The sequence below is a fragment of the Hemiscyllium ocellatum genome, chromosome 4 (assembly GCF_020745735.1).
Source record: "Hemiscyllium ocellatum isolate sHemOce1 chromosome 4, sHemOce1.pat.X.cur, whole genome shotgun sequence".
Classification (NCBI taxonomy): domain Eukaryota; kingdom Metazoa; phylum Chordata; class Chondrichthyes; order Orectolobiformes; family Hemiscylliidae; genus Hemiscyllium; species Hemiscyllium ocellatum.
In genome coordinates, this window is record NC_083404.1 from 129,350,553 (window position 1) to 129,373,233 (window position 22,681).

At 41.0% G+C, this 22,681-nt stretch overlaps 1 protein-coding gene across 1 annotated transcript in view; it reads right to left on the reverse strand.

The window, feature by feature from the left end:
- afg3l2 (AFG3-like AAA ATPase 2) overlaps positions 1–22,681 on the reverse strand; it is a 61,621-nt gene that overhangs the window by 12,914 nt on the left and 26,026 nt on the right. Inside the window, exons 10-13 of the mRNA XM_060824491.1 lie at positions 19,026–19,179; positions 10,146–10,253; positions 6,337–6,462; positions 808–918 (exon numbers count right to left, since the gene is read on the reverse strand). Coding sequence (XP_060680474.1) covers positions 808–918; positions 6,337–6,462; positions 10,146–10,253; positions 19,026–19,179 — 499 coding nt within the window. The remainder of the gene's footprint in view (positions 1–807; positions 919–6,336; positions 6,463–10,145; positions 10,254–19,025; positions 19,180–22,681) is intronic.

Here is a 22,681-nt window from a genome sequence, read left to right on the forward strand (position 1 = left end):
GTGAGAAGAAAACTCCTGAAGTAGAAGGCTGTAGGGGTGTCACACAGGAAGCCCGTGCTCCAGGGCTGGTGAAGATAAGTGTTTATGGAACCCATGTAAAGCCATAAGTGAACTGAGTTAGTAGTTTGTTGTAAGGGTCTTGAGGGCAGACATTCATTAAAAAAATAAGAATCAAATGAACTCACAGCAATTTACCAAAAGGAAACCGATGACTGTCATGCCAACTGTGCAAGTGCGTTAGTGTGGAGAACAGTGTGACTCTTCAATGAGGTAGAGTGTTAGAAAGGTTATTGCTGGAATCAAAGAAAGTAATCTTTTTGAAAGCTGAAATGATATTGTTCCAATAGTTCTTGTATAGTATAATATAGTTTTTTTTGTGTAATTCTTTTGATGTTGTTTTGTTAAAAGTACATTGGCAGCCTTTATGATTATGTTCAGTGCATGATTGCCATGGTAAACAAAAAAGAAAAATAAAACTTATGGTCTATATCAAGCTAACTTTCACTTTGGGGTCTTTGTCTACCATCAACTGGGAACACAACTTATTTTCAACAAGATATGCGGGAGCACACTGGGTGATCATTTCTTTGGATTATTTTCCTTACACAGTTCAGGTAGGTAATTTGTGTTATTAGAATGAGAACTTGGCCTATATTTCAACGAACATGTGACCAGTTCTTTGCATAATTTATTGAAATATCATAAGTGTGGGTGCAGATGTTATTTGTGTGTGAATTCATTGTTTCAGCACTGATGCTTTAAATGTTGCTGATAATGTATCAATATTTAGATCATGGATAACCTTACCTCCAATTACACGCTCGATGGCCTGTTCAAAGTGATTCTGTACAATGGCTTCAGATAGATGCCTGGCAGCTATTAAAGCAGCTTCATTACATACATTCGCAATGTCAGCTCCTGAAGGAAGTCAAATTAGAAAGCACAGAATCATAACTCACATCTAGTAAGACATTCCAAAAGTAAAAGTAAAAGTCTTCACTGGCAGAAAACAACATTCATTGGGAAGTAAACCTACATTTTCAGACATAACAAGGTCCATCATTGACAGATCCAGTGAAACTACACTCAGTCCTTGTTATCTGCTGATTCATAACCTGCGGATCGTGAGAACCCATTTTTTTCCCCTCATTAAGGCATCTGGCCTGATTGAATTGTTCAGATGAGGGTTATTAAGAGTGTTATGAAGATGTGGGTGTACCTTTAAGAGAGTTAAAAGCAACAGAACTACCAGATACAGCACCAAATATTCTCAATAAGGTAACAATGTAACACTCGATCGAAAAACTCAATTAGCTAGCTGCCTGGAGACAAAAACAAATTCAAATTTGGCCAATCAATTTAAATCATTCCCTAAAAAAAAATCAAACTCTAATCCAGTTTGAATTGGGTATACTGACAATCTTAAAAGCCAATGATACAATCCGACGCAGAAAGCTGACAGGACCAAAGTCGGAGATCTCACAATTAGATTATGTATTGGAGATGAGGGAGAGATTAAATTGAGTAGGTGAGTTAGCTAAACAGCACCTAAAGAAGGCGCAGAGTAGAATGAAGCAGGTGGCAGATAAAAGTTCTGAGACTCAGATGTTTTTCCAAGGGGATAGTGTGTTAATACTGTTACCAATGATAGGAAATCCCTTCAAAGCCAGGTTTAGTGGTCCCTATCAAATTGAGAGAAAGTGGAGTCAGGTGAACTATCTAGTAAAGATACCAGATAGGAAAAAGGTATAGAGTATGTCATGTGAACATGTTGAAACCATACTACACGAGAGAGAAAGAATTGGAGAAACAGGTGTTAGTTACTGTCCCACAGAGTGAGAAATTAAATCCAGATGATATAGATTTTGAGGTGCCTCAAAATAGATTAAAAAATGAAGTAGTCCTTGAGGAGTAGGATAGATTAGTAAGCTATCTGTTTCAGCAGCATAGAATGGATTTAAAAGATTTGTTACTACAGTAAGAATCAGTTGGGGAGGACTAAGGCTGTTGTACATGAAGTAGACTTAGGGAATACTGCTCCAATAAAATAACCCCTATCGACTTTATTCTTTCAAAGCCAGACAGGTCCAAATGGAGGTGGAGGCCATGCTCGAGGAAGACATCATCGAACCAAGCCAGAGCAAGTGAAGTTCGCTGGTCGTCTTAGTTCCCAAACTGACAGGACTCAACGATTCTGCATGGATTATCCCAAGGTCAACACCGTTACAAAATCAGACTCATATCCAATTCCTAGATTGTATTGAGAAAGTTGGACAAGCCAGTTACATCATCAAATTGGGCTTAATGCATGGGTACTGGCAGGTACCTTTATTAGAAACAGCAAAATGAATTTCTGTGCTTGTAACCCTAGACGGGCTATATCTATTTAAAGTGATGCCCTTTGGAATGGAGAACTTGCCCGCCAGAATCCAAAGACTCATGAACAGAGATGTGGCTGGGTTAACAGGCTGTGCAGTCTATTTGGACAATGTAGTGATCTTTAGCAAGTCCTGAAAAGATCACATGGTACAGTCGGCAGAGCTCTTTGAATGATTACGAGAAGCTATACCAGTGATAAACTTAAATAAAACTGAATTCACGAAAGCAGAGGTGTCGTTTTTGGGACATAAAATCGGTCATGGAAGGTTGACCCCATGGAACGCAAAGACGAAGGCTATCGAGAAATTTTCCATGACCAACCTCAAAGAAAGAGGTGCTTTGATTCTTAGGACTCAACGAACTCTATCGAAAGTTTGTTCTAAACTTCAGCAGTTTAGTGGCACTGTTAACCGATTTGCTGAAGAACACCACAATGTTCTTTCCACAGAAACTATGCCAGGAGGCTTTGACCATTTGAAATCAATATTAACCACCAAGCTAGTTTTAGCCACACCAAATGTTTCAAAACCTTTTAAAGTCGCCATCAGTGCTAGTGACATTGGAGTTGGAGCTGTACTCCTAAAGGAAAATGAAGATGGGACTGAATTGCCGGTTGGTTACGTTTTAAAGATGATCAACATCCACCAGAGGAAATACTCCAGAATCGAAAAGGAACTTTTGAGTTTGACACTGGCCGTATAGCATTTTAATGTGCATGACATGAACAATGTGTCAGAGACGGTTGTCTACACGGACCACAATCCGCTTACATTCTTAGAACGTTTCAAAGATAAGAATATGAGACTATTTCGTTGGAGTCTTGACATTACAGACTTTTAATTTAAAAATCATATATGTCGTGGGTTGGAAGAATGGAATCGCAGACGCTTTATTGCGGATTTAACTGATAGAGTTTACATGAGAATTGTCTTTATTCAATGCTTTTCGTATACATAGGTATATAGGGAGAAGTTAAGGGGAACTTATATGAAAGTTATTGGCATGTTAGGGTCAGGTGTTTAAAAGGTAGGAAATAAAGATGCCATCTTTTCATTATGATGGTTAATTTTTTTCTGAAGAGGACAGATGTTAAGAAGATGAGGTGTACCTCTCGAGAGTTAAAGTAGCAGAACTTCCGGACATAGTACCATGTATTCTCAATAAGATAACAATGTAACACTCAATCACAAAACTTGATTAGCTTGTTACCTGGAGACAAAAACAAACTTGAATTCGGCTGATCAGTTTAAATTATACCCCGAAAAATATCAAACTCTAATCCAGTTTGAATTGAGTATACTGAATCTTAAAAGCCAATGACACAATCCAATGCCCTGGAGTACAAAACCTGGGGAAAATTGAACAGTTGAGAGGAGAACTGCCAAGTCGTAGCATGTAACAGACTGCTTGAAAAAATATCTGTCTGAAAAGTACTTTCGCAATCAGAAACCTGTGACACAGAAATTCCTAACAAGGAGGAAAGATGACACAGGAAGATCCAAAGACAAGAGCCTACAGCTGCCTGGTTTTGAGATAAGAAGTGTTGCTTTGTAAATCTTAACTGTGAGTTTTATTGGACAGGTATTATAGAAGGGAAGGTAACAGATAGGTTAGAATAAGGAATGGTAAATAGTTGTTAGTTAATTTTACTCTGTTATACTTTAAGAAATAAAGTTGTTAATTTTTACTTTACATAGTTCTTGGCCATTCAAATCTCGACAGATTACTACAGATTACTACACAGGATAAATCTTTTGCGTGAGGCTGGTTTAAATAAAGCAGGAGAGTTTATTCCGTGTCATAACAAGAGTGGTATCCACGTTTTTGCTTTCTGCAGAAAGTTTGTGCTCCTATCCCCCACGGGCAACGAGGATTTGATGTACTGCCTCTGATGTGAAATCTACAAGGGGGTACAATCCTAAAATTAAAACTGGATTATTCAGAAGTGAAATCAGGAATCACCTTTGCAGATAACGGAATAATGGAAGTCTGAACTCCTCTACCCTAAGCTAAGATGCTGGCTCAATTGAAACATCCAAGATGGAGAGACAGCCCCAGGAGTTATAACATGCCTCATTACTATCCCAATTGCCACAGCATTTATATAACTAATCCAGTTAATTGTTGCTCAATTCCTAAGATGTTGATGTTTTGGGGTTTAACAATGGTAACACCATTCACTGTCAAGGGGTTAGATTCTCCATTGTTTGAGATGATCATTGCTGAGCACGTGTCACTTATCTTCCCAAGCATGAATGCTGTCCAGGCCTTGTAACAGGCAACCAAGAGTTGGTTCATTATCTGAGAAATTGCAATAGAACACAGTTGGATCATCAGCCCAGCTCTGCATTTATGATGGAGGATAGTATTTAATGAAGTAACTGAGGGTAGAAGAGGTTCGAATAGTACCATGAGGAACTACTGTATAATGTCCTGCAGCTAAGGTGATTGGTTTTCAACAATTGCTAATATCTCCTTTATGACAGGTATGATTCCAGTTATTTGGAGGACTTGTTCCTTAGATGCCCACAGACTTCAGTTTAACCAGTGACTATGGGCTGTAAATTTTCCCATCTACTGTCATTTTCAAGCAAGAACACATTGAAATTTGGCTCTTCAGCTCTTTAAGTATGTAACTCGTCTTTTGATGCTTGGTTCATGCCATTGTTTAGATTAGATTACTTACAGTGTGGAAACAGGTCCTTTGGCCCAACAAGTCCACACCGACCCGCTGAAGCGCAACCCACCCATACCCCTACATTTACCCCTTACCTAACACTACGGGCAATTTAGCATGGCCAATTCACCTGACCCGCACATCTTTGGACTGTGGGAGGAAACCGGAGCACCCGGAGGAAACCCACGCAGACACGGGGAGAACGTGCAAACTCCACACAGTCAGTCGCCTGAGTCGGGAATTGAACCCGGGTCTCAGGCGCTGTGAGGCAGCAGCGCTAACCACTGTACCACCGTGCTGCCCATGAACGTGCAAACTCCACACATGTATATGAATGGTGAAAATAGTAAAACAGAAACTGAAAGGACGAGACATACAAGTACAGTGGTTACAAGACCAGGTAATAGGCTTGGAATCCTGCAGCGAGTAACTCACTCCTGTCCATCATCTACAAGGCCCAAGTCAGGAGTGCGATGGAATACCCCCTATTTGCCTGGAAGAATGTAGCTTCAACCACATTCAAGAAGCTTGACATCATTCAGGAAAGTTTCCTGAAGAAGGGCTTATGCCCGAAACATCGAATCTCCTGTTCCTTGGATGCTGCCTGACCTGCTGTGCTTTTCCAGCAACACATTTTCAGCTCTGATCTCCTCGATCATTCAGGAAAAGCAAACCACTTGATTAACACCATACCCATATATAATCACTCCCTCCACCATGATCTCATGCATCTAGAAAAACAAGGGCAGCATACACATGGGAACATCACCACCTGCAAGTTGCTCTCCAAACAAACCAGCATCCTGACTTGTAAATAGTCCTTTGCTTCTGGGTCAAAGTCATGGAACTTCCTTTGCAGATGGCACAAAGATAGTTGGCAATACATGTTGTGTTGAGGATGCAAGGATTTTCTAGAAGGACTTGAACAGGCTGGGAGATTGGGCACAAAAATGGCAAATGGAATACAATGTGGGAAAGATTATGCACTTTGCCAAGAAGAATAGAGAGCAGACTATTTTCTAAACAGGGAAAGGCTTTAGAAATCTGAAACACAAAAGGACTTGGGAAAGCTAGTTACGATTCTCTTAAGGTTGAGTCGGCAGTGAGGAAGACCAAGTAGAAAAAAGTAGTCTTATGATTTTTTTTGGAGAAGATATATAAATTTAATTGTAAAATTGATAAATGAGCTTCAGAAAATTAATGGGTGCAACTATAATTGCTGCAATTTTGATAGGAGGGAATTGTTTCTGCATTACCTACTGACATAAATGAACACTTACCTGTAAATCCAGGAGTCAACGCTGCTAATTTTCTTGCCAAATTCTCCCCTTTGATAGAAGTTGCTAATTTTAAAGGTTTGAGGTGAACTTTAAAAATCGAAGCCCTTCCTTTAATATCAGGTGGTCCTTTATTAAGTCAGAAGAAAGAGTGAAAAATTAGTACGGAGGGCTTTAAGTAAAAGGACATATCAACACAATCTACTCATTGTCTGCTTCAATAATTTTCTAGACTTATGATGTCATTTGGAAATTCACAAGAGCAGTTCTGATGAACAGATCTCCCACTTTTCCCTGCCCAGGCTGGGAAACTCAATTTAACACACATCCTTTTCCAGGTGAGAATGAAAAAGCAGCGTATGCAAGGTACATTTTGTTCTATTCTATCCACTACAATGCTTTATTAAAAAAAAGATAGAATATTAAAATATGCAAGGGCACAGACTTAGCCTCCAGATTGGAATTAATACAAACGGTGTCAGTTTGCTCAGTTTAAGCCAAACCATGACCACAATATTGAACAGAGTTTCCCTTTGAATTTCTCTGCTTGCAGCAGAGTTTCTCTTTGGTTTTATCTGAAAATGCAGGTTTCACATAGGTTATAACAACTACCTGGGACCAATCTATATTGAATTCATTTTTAAAATTTTGGGGCTGCACTGCTGCCTCACAGCGCCAGGGTCCTGGGTTCGATTCTAGCCTCAGGCACTGTCTGTGTGGAGTTTGCACATTCTCCCCGTGTCTGCATGGGTTTCCTCCCACAGTCCAAAGATGTGCAGGTGAGGGTGAACTGGCCATGCTAAATTGCCCATAGTGTTTCGGGATATGTAGGTTAGTTAGGGGTAAATGTAAGGGGATGGGTCTGGGTGGTTTACTTTTCAGAGTGTCGGTGTGGACTTGTTGGGCCGAAGGGCCTGTTTCCAAACTGTATGGATTCGTAAACAAAAAAAAAATCCAATTTTCTCACTCATTTAGAGCCTCCCAATTCTTTCCTGAGTACAGTTTTGTAAGCAGGACAAATTTGCAAGCACTCTACCTTAAGATTGGATTAGATTACTTAGAGCGTGGAAACACACCCTTCGACCCAACAAGTCCATACCGACCCTCCGAAGAGCAATCCACACAGACCCATTCCCCTACATTTACCCCATCACCTAACACAACAGGCAATTTAGCCTGGCCAATTCACCTAACCAACACACTTTTGGACTGAGAGAGGAAACCGGAGCACCTGGAGGAAACCCACGCAGACATGGGGAGAATGTGCAAACTCCACACAGACAGTTGCGTGAGGTGGGAATTGAACCCAGGTCTCTGGCACTGTGAGGCAGCAGTGCTTACCACTGTGCCACAATGCTGCCCAAATGATTGCATTTTCCAATAGAGTGTGGAAAGGTGAGCCACTCAGTGTCATTCACCAACTGTGATCCTAGCCTCACCCGATTGGAGTCTGCGATGCATGGGTCTACCTACAGCATATGGGCTGCAGCGGTTCACGGAGGTAGCACACCACCACCTTCTTAAGGGCAACTATGAACAGGTAATAGATACTGGCACCCATGAGTGAATTTTAAAAAACATAACTCCCATGTGTATGCCTAAGTTGATCATTAGTTGCTGAGCTGGATCAGAAAACCAAGCTAATCTGAAATACTGGTCACAAAGCATCAAGATGAATTTTGGGTTGGGAGCCTGAATGCAAGAATAGTGGGTCTTCCAGTTGTTCTTTCCATAAGGTAATAATTTAAAGTTTGCCTCCATACTGCCTGACAGCATGGAGGGTGGTCGGGATGACAAAACTGTTTTGTCAGAGGAATGATTTCTAGTCTAAGAATGGCAGTTGCACAGAAGTTCACAAGTTGGTAGATTTTTGTTTAGGCTACAGCACTGATGGGAATGGAGATGATATCCCAGTTTCTGGATTAGTGGTGCTGGAAGAGCACAGCAGTTCAGGCAGCATCCAAGGAGCAGCAAAATCGATGTTTTGGGCAAAAGCCCTTCATCAGGAATAAAGGCAATGTGTCTGAAGCGTGGAGAGATAAGCTAGAGGAAGGTGGGGGTGGGGAGAAAGTATCATAGAGTACAATGGGTGAGTGGATGAAGGTGATAGGTCAGGGTGGAGAGGGTGGAATGGATAGGTGGAAAAGGAGATAGGTGGGTAGGACAAGTCCAGACAAGTCATGGGGACATGCTGAGCTGGAAGTTTGGAACTAGGGTGAGGTGGGGGAAGGGGAAATGAGGAAACTGTTGAAGTCCACATTGATGCCCTGGGGTTGAAGTGTTCCGAGGCGGAAGATGAGGCGTTCTTCCTCCAGGCATCTGGTGGTGAGGGAGCGGCGGTGAAGGAGGCCCAGGACCTCCATGTCCTCGGCAGAGTGGGAGAGGGAGTTGAAATGCTGGGCCACGGGGCGGTGTGGTTGATTGGTGCGAGTGTCCCGGAGATGTTCCCTAAAGCGCTCTGCTAGGAGGCGCCCATTCTCCCCAATGTAGAGGAGACTGCATCGGGAGCAACGGATACAATAAATGATATTAGTGGATGTGCAGTGGCTACTCCTTCCATCTCTTACTGTAACTTAAGGTCTAGCTGCAAGGCAAGCTGTCCCTTAGACTGGACAAAGAGAATAGCATCTCGAAGCCAGCACATAGCTTTCCATGAATTATTTTGTAAACTTTAAACCAAATGTGCACATTTCAAATTTCAATATTTGTTTTGTTTGTGCCATAAAGTTAGGTAGAGAGCTAAGCTGTGAGGGCACAGAAAGGCTGTAAAGAAATTCTGACAAATTAATCAAGTGGGCAATGAGATAGCAAATGGAGTATAATGTGAGAAGTTAGGGGTTAGTAACTTTCAACATAACAGAAAAACAGAGCATTTCTTAAAAAAGCATGAAACTTCTAAATGTTGGTGTTCAGAGAAACAGGAGTGCGCTCATGCTAGGAGCACAGAAATGAAACTTGTAGGTACAGGAAACATTTGAAAAAACAAAATGGCCTGTTGGCCTTCATTGAGCATTAGAGAATAAAGACGCCTCGCTACAATTCCACTGGGCTTTGTGAAAGTTTGGTCTCGATATTTAATGATGGGCTATACATGTTTTGGAATTGTTATTGAAAAGATTCATTGGATTGGTTCCTGGGATGAGAAGATTTTCTTTTAACCAGAGGTTGTCTAACTGAAACTTGCAAAATTCTGAAAGACAAAGGCAAAAGGTGTGGATGCCGGAAACCTGAAGCAAATGCAAAGAATGCTGGCAAAATTCAGCAGGTCTGGGAACATCTGTGAAAACAGAAACCAATCATCTTTCAAGCCTAAAATGACTCTTCTTCAGAACAGTTTCTCTCTCCATTGATGCTGCCAAACCTTGAGTTTCTCCAATATTTTGTGTAATATTCGGTTTCTGCCGGCTAGGGAATCTAAAATGTGGGCACACAGTATCAGAATAAGGAGATGGTCATTAGGTCTGAGATAAGAAGAAATTTCTTCATATAAAAGGTTGCAAGTCTTTGAATTTTTATTTTATCCAGAGAGGTGTAGATGCTTCTTCATTGAATTGATTCAAGGCTGGGATTGGTAGATTTTTGATTTCTCAGGGATCATGGGCTATGGGGAGTGGGCAGGAAAATAAAATGGAAGTTCAAGATCAGACATGATTGTGTGGAATGACTGAGTAGGCTTGACAAGGCACATGGTCTGCTCCTATCTCATGTTCTTGTACTTTACGCTCTCACACACGTGCTTTTGCACAAGATACATTCTACTGGTGTCAGCTTGCCTCAGAATAAATAAAGCAAATAGCATGGGTCAGACCTACCAATGAAAATTTGTCGGTCAAATCGACCGGGCCTCATCAGTGCAGGGTCCAGGATATCTGGGCGGTTCGTGCCGGCCAAAACCACCACATTGGTTGCTGTGTTGAATCCTGCCAAACAAAAAACAGTAACACTCTCAATAAAGCTCTCATTAATACAACATACAAACCCTAGCTTTAGATTCTCCTATGAGAAGTATCATCATTTGAACTCTATATGTTTCAATCGTCACCTCATATTCTTTTGATTTAACTCACTCCATCTGATACCTGATTGTTATCCAGTGAGTGCAATCCTAAGATATTGGGCCCTGACAATATTTCAGCAACAGTACAGAGAACTTGTGCTTCACAACTTGCCATACCCCTAGCTTAGCTGTTCCAGTACAGATACAACACTAAATTTTAAGTGACAATGCAGAAAATTGCCCAAGTATATTCTGTACACAAAAAGCAGAACAGATCTAACATGGTGTGATATAAGAAAATCTGTCTTTTTGCAATCAATGGTAAAGAATCATAACATTCCTGCAGTGTGGTAGCAGGCCACTTGCGCTATCGAGTCATTACCGTAGAGCATTCCACCCACAGCCACAACGCCCCCCCATACCCCAGCATTTCCCATGGCTAGTCCGCACATCCCTGGGCATTGTGGGCAATTTAGCACGACCAATTCACCAAATCTGCACCTTGGCAATGTGGGAGGAAACTGGAGTATCCAAAGGAAACCCATGCAAACATGAAGAGAATGTGCAAACACTATACAGACAGTCACCCAAAGATGGAAGTGAACCCAGATCCCTGACGCTGTGAAGCAGCAGTATTAACTACTGAGTCATGGTGCTAAAATGGAAACTTGTCATCAACCATGCCATCAAAGAACAAAGAAAATAACAGCTCAGGAACAAGCCCTTTGGTACAGCAAGCCTGCACCAATCTAGACCCTCTATCTAAACCTGTCACCTATTTTCTAAGGATCTGTATCTCTCTGCTCCCTGCCCACTTATTAATCTATCTAGATAGATCTTAAATGACACTACTGTGCCCGCCTCCACCAACTCTTCACATTCCAGGCACCCATCACCCTCTGCGTAAAGAACTTGCCATGCATATTTCCCTTAAACCTTTCCCTTCTCACCTTGAACTCCTGACCCCTAATAATTGAGTCCCCCATTCTGGACAAAAAACTTCTTGCTATCCACTCTGTCTATACCTCTCAATGATTTTGTAGACCTCAATTAGATCCCCCCAGCCTCCGTCTTTCTAATGAGAATAATCGTAATCTACTCAACCTCTCATCACAGCTGGCACCCTTCATAAAAATCAACATCCTGGTGAACCTCCTCTGCACTCTCCAAAGCATCCACATCCTTCTGGCAAATGTTGTGATAACTGTACTCAGTAATCCAAACGTGGCTAAACCAAAGTCCTATACAACTGTGACATGACCTGCCAACTCTTGTACTCAATACTGAAAATGTGTTGCTGGTTAAAGCACAGCAGGTCAGGCAGCATCCAAGGAACTGATTCCTGATGAAGGGCTCTGGCCCGAAACGTCGAATTTCCTGTTCCTTGGATGCTGCCTGACCTGCTGTGCTTTAACCAGCAACACATTTTCAGCTCTGATCTCCAGCATCTGCAGACCTCACTTTTTACTCTTGTACTCAATACCCTATCAGATGAAGGAAAGCATGCCGTATACCTTCTTGACCACTTTACTGACCTGTGTTGCCACCTTCAGGGAACAATGGACCCGAACACCTAGATCTCTCTGTATATCAATTTTCCCCAGGGCTTTTTCATTTACGGTATACTTTGCTCGAGAATTGGATCTTCCGAAATGCATCACCATCCATTTGCCTGGATTGAACTCCATTTGCCATTTATCCACCCCACTCTGCAATCTATGCATATTCTGCTGCATTCTCTGACAGTACTCTTCACTATTTGCTCCTCCATCAATCTTAGTGACATCTGCTAACTTGCTAATCAGATTACTTGTACATAAATGATCTGGAGGAGAGTATATTACAAACAACAGTTGTCCTAGCATGGATCCCTGTGGAACACCACTGGTCACAGTTCTCCATTTTGAGAAACTTCCTTTCACTGCTATTACTACCTGTCTCCTGTCGCCCAGTCATTTCTCTAGCCATCTAGCTAGTACACCCTGAACCCCATGCAACTTCACTTTCTCTATCAACGGCCCAAGGAGGAACCTTATCAAACGCCCTACTGAAGTCCATGTATATGACATTTATGGTCCTTCCCTCATCAATCAACTTTGTCACTTCCTCAAAGAATTCTATTAAGTTGGTAAGACATAACCATCCCTGCACAAAACCGGCTGCCTATCACTAGTACACTCATTTTCTTCCAAATGTAAATAAGATCCTATCCCTCGGTATCTTCCCTACCACTGACATCAGATTCACTGGTCTATAATTACTTGGATTATCCCTGCTACCCGTCTTAAACAAGGGGAAAAACATTAGCAATTCTCCAGTCCTCAGACCTCATCCATGTTCAAGGATGCTGCAAAGATAACTTTTACGGCCCCACTATTTCCTCTCTCGCTTCCTCAATTTAACACTCTTCCTTTAGAACCACTCTCATCTTTGTCCATAAGTATTCTAAAATTTATGGAATTGCGATCATTATTCCAAGTAATCCCCTCCTGAAACTTCAACCACCTGGCTAGGCTCACTCCCCAACACCAGGTCCAGTATGGCCCCTTCCCAAATTGGTAAGCAGTACCTGCTCAATACTAATCTACGCACTGGCACTCAGTTTGGGTTTTGTCAACTTCTGACCTCATTACAGCCTTGATTCAAACATGGACAAAGAAGCTGAATTCCAGCAGTGAGCAGGCAGTGACTGCTCTTGATATCATGAAGCTCGAGCAAAACTGGAATAATTGAGGATCAAGGGAAAACTTTCTACTGTTTGGATTCATAGCTGGCACAAAGGAAGTTGATGATGGCTGTGAAGGGCTTTTGCCCGAAACGTTGATTTCGCTGCTCGTTGGATGCTGCCCGAACTGCTGCGCTCTTCCAACACCACTGATCCAGGCTGTGGAGATCAGTCATCTCAGTTCCAGGACATCTCTGCAGGAATTTCCCAGGGTATTTTGCTATGCCCAACCATCTTCATCTGCTTAGACAATGCACTCTACGCCATTATAAGGTCAGAAATGGGGAGGTTCACCGATGACTGCACAGTATTCAAGACTGCTGCAGTCCATGTACAAATGTAGCTTGACTTAGACAAGACCCAGGCTTGGACTGAAAAATGGCAACACAAATGTCGGGTAATGATTAACTCCAATAAGGCACGATCTATCAATTGCATTCAGTGGTTTTACCTTCAGTTAAATCTCCATTAACATCTTGGGGGTTATCATTTATCAGAAACTAAACTGGACTAGCCATAGAAATACATAGCTACAAGATGTGGGATTCCTACAGCGAGTAATTCCCTTCCTGACATCCCAAAGCATTTCCAACATCTACAAATCAGGAGTGTGATAGATGGATTCAGCTTCAAGGGTACTGAAGAATCTTGACACCATCCAGCATTTAAGCAGGCTGCTTGATCAGCACTACATCCACTCCCCCACCACCACAACTCAATGGCAGCAGCATGTGCCATCTACAAGATGCACTACAGAATTTCAGCCAAGGCTCCTCAGACAGCACTCTGTAAACCCACAACCACTACCATCTACAAAGACAAGGGTAACAAATGCTTGAGAACACCATCACCTCCTGACTTAGAAATACATTGTGCTGTTGTGTTAAAATCCTGGAATTCCCTTCCTAACAGCATTGTGGGTCTAAGTACAACACAGTTCAGTTTAGATTAGATTAGATTCCCTACAGTGTGGAAACAGGCCGTTCGGCCCAACCAGTCCACACCGACCCTCTGAAGAGTAACCCATCCAGACCCATTTCCCTCTGACTAATGCACCTAACACTATGGGCAATTCAACATGGCCCATTCACCTGACCTGCATATCTTTGGACTTTGGGAGGAAACTGGAGCACCCGGAGGAAACTCACACAGACACAGGTAGAATGTGCAAACTCCACACAGACAATTGCCCGAGGCTGGAATCGAACCCGGGTCTCTAGTGCTGTGAGGCTCATGAACTGCACTGATTCAAGAAGGTAGCTCAACTCCACTTTTTCAATGGCAAGTAGGGATGAGTTAAAAAACACCGGTCCAGTCATTTTGCCCACATCCCATGAGTACATTAAATAAAATGAACATGACCATTTATGTCTGCTGTCTGCTTCCTGTTAGCTAGCCATACAAATATGCACACAAATGTGTTACTCACATATCATGAGTTTTTCTTTTCAAAACCTTGCAGAACAATAACATCTGTGTGCGTCAAGGTCAGCAGTGTTTCTTTTCCTGTGCTCTAACAGGAACATACAGCTGAACACAACAGGAAAGCAAGAAAACACTTGAACTAATTTCTGTTACTCTGCCTGTTTTGAGTTTCATTTCCATACTTATTTCATACCTCTTGATGAGTAAGCGGAGAATTGGTATGATTATCATAACTAACACAAGCTGAGCAACTTCCTTTGATTCTTGAATATCAATTTAGTTTTTTCTTCAAACTTTACAGCTCTTCCAAAAGACGTGTAATAATAAAATGTTACCTAAATCTTGCTACAGCTGCCTTTTCTCACTTACATTTCACAAAATTTCAGACTGGAGTGGATCAGTGGGACTAAATGTTTTCATGTGTACTAGACTGCATTTTGCATTAGCATGCTCCGAAAGTCATAGTTGACACACTGTGCTCCTCTGCTATGCAGGGTTAACTAAAGGAGCACCCTCAGAGTCTCAATGTTGCAGGAATTAGGACAATGAAACTTCAATCAGCCTACACAACCAAGAATCTCAACATCAAAAGATACTGGTAACCTCCCCTGCAATGGCCACAACGTACAACTATCAGCTCTTCTCTAACAATTCATATATAAAATCATACAGATGTATAGCACAGAAACAGACCCTTTGGTCCAACTCATCCATGCTGACCAGGTATCCTAGATAAATCTAGTCTCATTTGCCTGCATTTGGTCCACATCCTTCTAAATCCTTCCTATCATATACCCATTCAGATGCTTTTTAAATGTTGTAATTGTACCAGCCTCCACCACACGCTCGGGTAGCTCATTCCATAAGCTCATCACCCTCTGCATGAAAAAGATGTCAGAGGTCCCTTTTAAATCTTTCTGCTCTCACTTTAAAGCTATGTCGTCTAGTTTTTGACTCCGCAAACCTGGGGAAAAGACCTTGACTATTCAGCCTATCCAAAATGCGACGGCATGGTGGCTCAGTGATTAGCACTGCTACCTCACAGTGCCAGGGACCCAGGGTCAATTCCCACCTCCCGTTGACTGTCTGTGTGGAGTTTGCACATTCTCCCCATGTCTGCTCTGGGTTCCTCCCACAATCACAAAGGTGTGCAGGTCAGGTGAATTGGCCATGCTAAATTGCCCAAAGTATTAGGTGCATTAGTCAAGGGTAAATGTAGATGAATGAGTCTGGGTGGGTTACTCTTTGGAGAGTCGGTGTGGACTTGTTGGTCCGAAGGGCCTGTTTCCATATTGTAGGGAATCTAATCTAAAAATATGACCCACACATTAGTGGGTGCGAAAAACTTTTACCTTTTTGGACTTACCTCTTATTTCTAATGTGTTAGCATGTATGCTGCTTTAGTTTTTCTTTTCATATTTAGTAATTAATTAACTCATACTTTTTCATAATTCAAGAAAACCTGACCTAATTGGTTTCTTTATAATAAAAGTTCAATTGGGTCTGAGAGAAAGGTACTCACAAAGTAAGGTATCATTTACAGAAACAGATACTAGGAATAGAAGTAGGCCATTCAGCCCTTCAAGCCTATTCCACCATTCAACAGGATCATGGCTAATCCTCTATCTCAACACCATGTAAATGTGAATAAATCTCAGTCTTAAATGCTTTACCTATATTCTGAGACTGTGATCGCTGATTCTAGATTCGCCAACTGTGGGGAGCATCCTCCTTGGATCTGGTTTGCCCAGCCCTGCTAAAATTTCATTCTTTCTCATCCCTCTAAATTCAAGGAAATACAGGTTCACTCAAACCCATCTCTCCTCACACAACAGTCTTGCAATCCTTGATATCAGCTTAGCAAACCTTCACTGCACTTCCTCTATGGCAAGAGCACGCTTTCTTCGGACGCGAGACCAATTATAGCTTAACCATGTTGCAATGAACCAAAGGAATTGATGAATAAAATAGTACAGCCAGTTCATTCCTCCCCACATGGGAACTTAACAGTTGCAGGTTTCCTATTTGGAGGAATCTTGTCAAAGTACAATTAAATGTTTTGCAAGCATAACTGCAATTTTTCGCATTCAATTTGGAAGTAGCTCCGAAACGAGAAAGTCACTAAGAATGCTAAAACAGGGAAGTCAGATGAGGCTGTAGTTGCAAAACAATGCAGGGCCATTGCCCCAGCAGGAAGTAATATAACAATTGCTTTTGCAGTTCCCAATTTTTAGCATAGCAAGAAGCAGAAACCTTGCAGAGGCACAGCAGCTTTGACTGGAAGGGAGAGAGAATCAAAACTTCTCATGGAGGTGTTCACAAATTCACATGATGAATTTTATTTTGCATCTGCAGCCACAGTAGGCAGGGAATCAATGCTGATCATTCTTGTGCATCATCTCGTGGCTAAACAAAGAAGTGCAGTCAGAGGTTCAGCAGGGGAGGGACTGCTGCACAGAAACATGTGAAATGTAAGGAGGCTGGAAGAACACAGCAAGTCAGGCAGCATCAGGAGGTGGAGTCTAATGGAAGGGAGGTAGCAAGGTGAAAACCAAATGTCACATAGAATAAATACTCCACTGGAGAAATACCCTATCCTGAGCAAGAATCATTTATTCAAATTAATGCAGTAGAGAAAAATACCCCAGTTTGGCTATGCACCGTCAAGTTGAATGTAGATATGAACAGCACTTTGAAAATCTGCGAGAAAATACTTAGGTACAGTTTTAAAATGTTCCTATCTGTACCATGCATGATGCTGAAATTGGAATATTTATAATATCTTTACGCGAACCATCTGTACTAACATGGCCTTCGCAGCCATCTGTTTGTACTGCAGTTTTAAAATGCATAAAATGTCTAAGTGATGACATCGTGTTTCCTTCCATAATGATTCATGTAAAGTAGCCAATACAAATAAGATAATTATTTGTAATACAGATAGTGACTGCAGCTAACCTGCTTAGTTATTAGAACAGCATAGACTGGAGTTGTGCACCGGTACCGTGCTGGCTCTATGGGAACTGACCAAGAAATTGAAATCTGTTGAAAAACTTCAATGCATCTGGAATTAACTGAAAAAGTACCTTAAAATGTGGGGCATTACAACTCTTAAGGTTAATAGTTACCTAGGAAAAGTTACAGGATTAAAAACTGACTAACTTCTGGGTAACTGAATTGACCCCCAACTCACCACTGACAATGCCAACCCAATGCACAACAAAACCCTTGTACATCTCTTTCGACTCCTAACTCATGCTCCCAGATATAAAAGCAGCCAAGGCACTCCCACCCCGCTCCCACCAACCTCCCCCTATCCCAGGCTGACACCACAGATCCTGCCAAACAAAACATTCTGCCACACCACATGCACTCAACTTATATGGCACCCTAGGCAGAAGTGGAAACTGCAGATACTGGAGATTAGAGTCAAGATTAGAGTGGTGCTGGAAAAACACAGGATCAGACAGCTTCTGAGGCAGTATTCCTGATTTGGGGCTTTTGCCGAAACATCGATTATCCTGCTCCTTGGATGCTGCCTGACCTGCTGTGCTTTTCCAGCACCACTCTAATCTTATCTGGGACCCCAACCACCCCATTTTCCATCTGTCACCCTAAGCTTCCCCTGCCTTACCCACTTGACACCCTATGCCCTCACGTAACTCTCACTTGCTTTTCCACAGTCACTGCCAGCGTGCTTCTGGGACCTTTGAACTCCTGAATTGTGCAGCATTGGTTGTAAAAATGACAGTGTCTTGGCCTGTAACTCTATTCTTGCACTAAGTGGCTTTTTCTCTTGCATCTCTCATTCAAAATTGACAGAAGAATCACAGGTGAAGTAATGAGTAATTTTAAAAGGGTTACTGTTGGTTGAATCTGTTCAGATGGTGATCACAATATCTGAGCCAATGCAAATCTCATCCTCAACATAGACATCAACAGAAGCCCTGCACTAAGTCCTCCTAGATGGTGGTATAGTGGTAATACCACTGGAATAGTATTCTAGAGATCCATGTTGATGATATTTGAATTCAATTTAATAAAACCTGAAATTGAAAGTCAGCCTGAGAAATAGTGACCATGAAACTATCAATCTTCATAAAAATGTTCTGCCATTCTTAGCTGGTCTGGTCTCCATGTGGCTCCTGACTCCTAGCAATGCGGCTGACTCCTAACTGTCCTCCAAAATGTCCTTACTTTCAGATCAATGAGAATGGCCATCAATTTCTGGTCTTATTAGTGAAACTCACATCTCAGCAAAGAATAAAAGAATCTCTGAAGGACTTAAACAGGATGAGGAGTATGGAGCAGGGGAAAATGTGGTTAGGGTCAGGTCAGTTCAGCTTTGTGAGAAGGGAAATTATCAGTCCAAAATGCACAAATGTCAGCTCAGATAAGCAACCAAGAATACATGTTTTTGCATGAAAATGGCATTTAATAGGTGTTAAATTTTATAATTGATGCACTACAAATATGTATTAAAAAGCATACACAGAGCATCATATTCCAAAGACAGATCTAGTTATACCAGTAAATTGTACTCACCATCCATTTCTACCAATAACTGATTTAGTGTGTTCTCCTGCTCGCTCTGCCCTCCAAAATTACCTCGACCTCTTTTCCTTCCAACTGCATCAATCTCATCGATGAAGAGGATACAAGGAGCATTTTTTCGAGCCATTACAAACAGGTCTCGAACCTAGAAGTGTGACAAGTTACTCAGGATGTTTATGTACATGGTATAAATTTACTTTTATTCTTTACAAGTCAGTCTAGTTTCAGTAAAGTAAAAAGTAAAGAAAAGGTAAGGAGGAAGAAAGACTTGTATTTCTATAGTATTTTTTATGACTTTAGGTCATCTCAAAGTGCTTTACAGCCAATCAAGTACATGTGGAAGGATGGTCCTTGTAGTTTTTTAAACGTTCATTCAGCAGATATGGGCATCACTGATAGGTTAGCACATATTGCCCAACTTAACAGCCCGTGAGAAAGCAGTGGTAAACTGCTTTGCCATCTTTGCGATGTAGGGACACAATGCTATTAGGGAAAGTACTAAAATTTGATCCAGCAACACTGAAAACTGAAGATAATTCAAACCAAGTTTATGCCATGTGTCCTCATAATTTAGCCCTGTCAGTGCCTATAATCGACCTGGTGAGTTTGAGCCTTACTCTCTAAAAAGTCAATATGTCCTTCCTGAGTAGGAGAGCCAAATATGTCACGCACCTGCCTGGTGTGTTTTCAGCAGTGGGGAGACATGTGAAGTAATGTGGGGATCCAGTCCATCACCTTCCCCCTTAGCCCCATGCTCACACTATGGCAAATAGGTGGTCCGCTCGCTGTATGCGAATAAATAATTCAAGGTCAGTTGAGCTTGTTTCCTCACATTGAATGCTGTGCCACAGTTTTGCTCACTTAATTACTCTGTCCCTTAATAATTTCATGTTCTCATCTACTTATTGTGCTTCCCATCTTAACATATGCAAATTTTGCTGCAGCCTTCTCTCTTTCATACTTGGTTAATTCTGAGTGCCAGAGAAGTTGTTTGGCAATAATTAAGACTTTGCAGCCCATTATTACAAAGGATATGTAGACAGCAGTGGACGTGTTGTCCATTGAGAAACAATTCCAAGTCAGGATGGTATATGGCTTGGAGGGGAACTTGTGGTGGTGGTGGTGTTCTTATGTATCTGCAGACTTGTCTTTCTAGATAATATAAATTGGCATCTGTAACAGCTCAACACTACCCGAGTACAGGAGTTCTCATGAAACGCTTATGCTCAAATCTCTGGACAAGAATCTCTGACAGAGTCTGGAGACACATTTACTCATTTGAAGAATTGATACTCTTGTATATTTTGTCTTTTTTAAAAGAGTGAAAAAGAAACAAAGGAAAAAATGAATTGCTTTTTAAAAATAAAGGTTCTATAAAATCTCAAGGATGAGACTCTGCACTTGGTTAATTGAGTGCCAGAGAAGTTGTTTGGCAGTAACTAAGACTTTGCAGCCCATCATTACAAAAGAAACTTAAGACAGAAATGGACAGATTATATTCTTGCATAGATTTAATCTGCACCTATCTTGCAGGTAGACCATTCTGATACATTTGAAAGAGCAGCCAGACGATGAGACATTCTATTTGATCAGTTTATTAAGCGCTCTCATATTTTGGAAAACAATTTGAGTTCGTGTGTTTAACGGTGTACAACTGTGTACTTATGATCTATTGTAGATACAGACTGATCTTTAAGTAAGGGTCAGATTTTTTTTACTGTAAATTCTGACTCTCTTTAAGAAAGCATTTTGCATTATGAGATGAGCGCAGTTGGGCATGCATTACTTTCATAATGGAATTTCCTACAAAAGCTAATTAAACAGCAATTTTCAATGGAACTTGTATTGCTTATACCAAGATATGATGCGCAGAAGCATTCTGTCTGAAAAATGTTCAAGAGATCATTTGATACATATTATGATGCAAATTCAGAATGTAAACAATAGAGTATAACAACATTAATATCAAAACTGTTCAAAACCAAACATTTAATGTTCAGATAAGGTCTCACTGACTAGAAAGTTGTCAATCTATTGAGTGACAATGGAACCTGATCAATTTTTTTTTAAACCTCAAATACATAACAAAATCAGAAGGTCAGACAGAAAATGGAGTAATTATAGAATCAATTACTTCAGTGTACATTGACAACATGTTTTTTTTAAGCAGATTAAAGTCAACAAAAAGATCTTAGAGGCCATCTGACAATGACCTAACCTGAATTTGGAAAAGTAGGTTAGAAGCATGACAACTAATGCTTGATCAGAATTTCTTTTATGTAAAGTGTTGACAACTGATTTTCTGCTAGGGACAGATAAAATACATAGGGACAAACGGACAATTGTAGATTAAACACTACAAGTGTTAATTGCTCATTTATAGTCTTTGATAGAGCAATACAGAACATAACTCTTCACAAAATGATTTCTGTCAATCAGCCTTCAATACTGGATGGCTACAGTAAACAGCAGAAAGTGATAGGTTGTTACTATTTTAAACCGGAACTGCAGCACAGCACAGGAATCTTTACTCAATTTAATGATTCACTCTACACCTGATCAGAGATTGATTTATTCAAATATGGAGTGAAAAAATTCACAACTGTTAGCGCCACCCATTAATTACAGTAAATCTAAATGTACTACAAATAAAGTCTCGTATCCCAAATTCCTGAGGACTGACTTGAAAGGAACAGAATCTATGCTCCAGAATCTAACATATGACCAACATGTCTGATCACTGTGTAAATGCAAATAGAGAACGGCAATTACCTGGCAAATATTTGATTGGGAGGTAGAAGGTAGAGAGCAGGAACAAGGTATACGAGGATTAGATGTGACAAGTGGAAATTCCCAAGGATCTGTACCAGGGCTACATCTTTACATCATATATATCAAGGACTTGGAAGGAGAGAGAACGCTACAGCAAAATTTGCAGATGACGTTAAGATGGGAAGCACAATAAGTAGCTAAGTTAAGGGAAAGAGTAAATAAGTGAGCAAAGTTGTGGCACAGCGTTCAAGGTGAGGAAACAAGCTCAACTGACCTTGAATTATTTGTTCACACACTATAAGCAGACCACCTATTTGGCATAGAGTGGGCATTGGGCTAAGAGGGAAGGGAGTGGACTGGATCCCGACATTACTTTACACGTCTTCCCACTGCTGAAAACACACAAGGCAGGTGCATAACATATTTGGCTCTCCTACTCAGGAAGGACATATTGACTTTTTGAGAGAGTAAGGCACAAACTCACCAGATTGATATAGGCACTGACAGGGCTAAATTATGAGGACACATGGCATAAATTTGGTTTGAATTATCTTAAGTTTAGAAGATAATGGGGATATAATCAGGATGTTTAAAATTCCAAAGGTCTTCAACAGAGAAATGCCTATTTTGGGGGATCCAGAACAAGGAGCTACAATCATTAAACCTGAGCTAGACCACTTTGGAATGACACCAAGAATTACTTTTCCTACAGAGAGTGTAGCGATTTGTAACTTCCTTTCCTAAAGGCTTGTAAAATTGTAAATAAATTGATATTTTCATACTGGAAATGATGGATTTTAGTTGGAAAAAATATGTTATGTATTAAAGGCTCGGTAAGTAGGTTGTATATACACACCAACATTAAGCAGACTGAA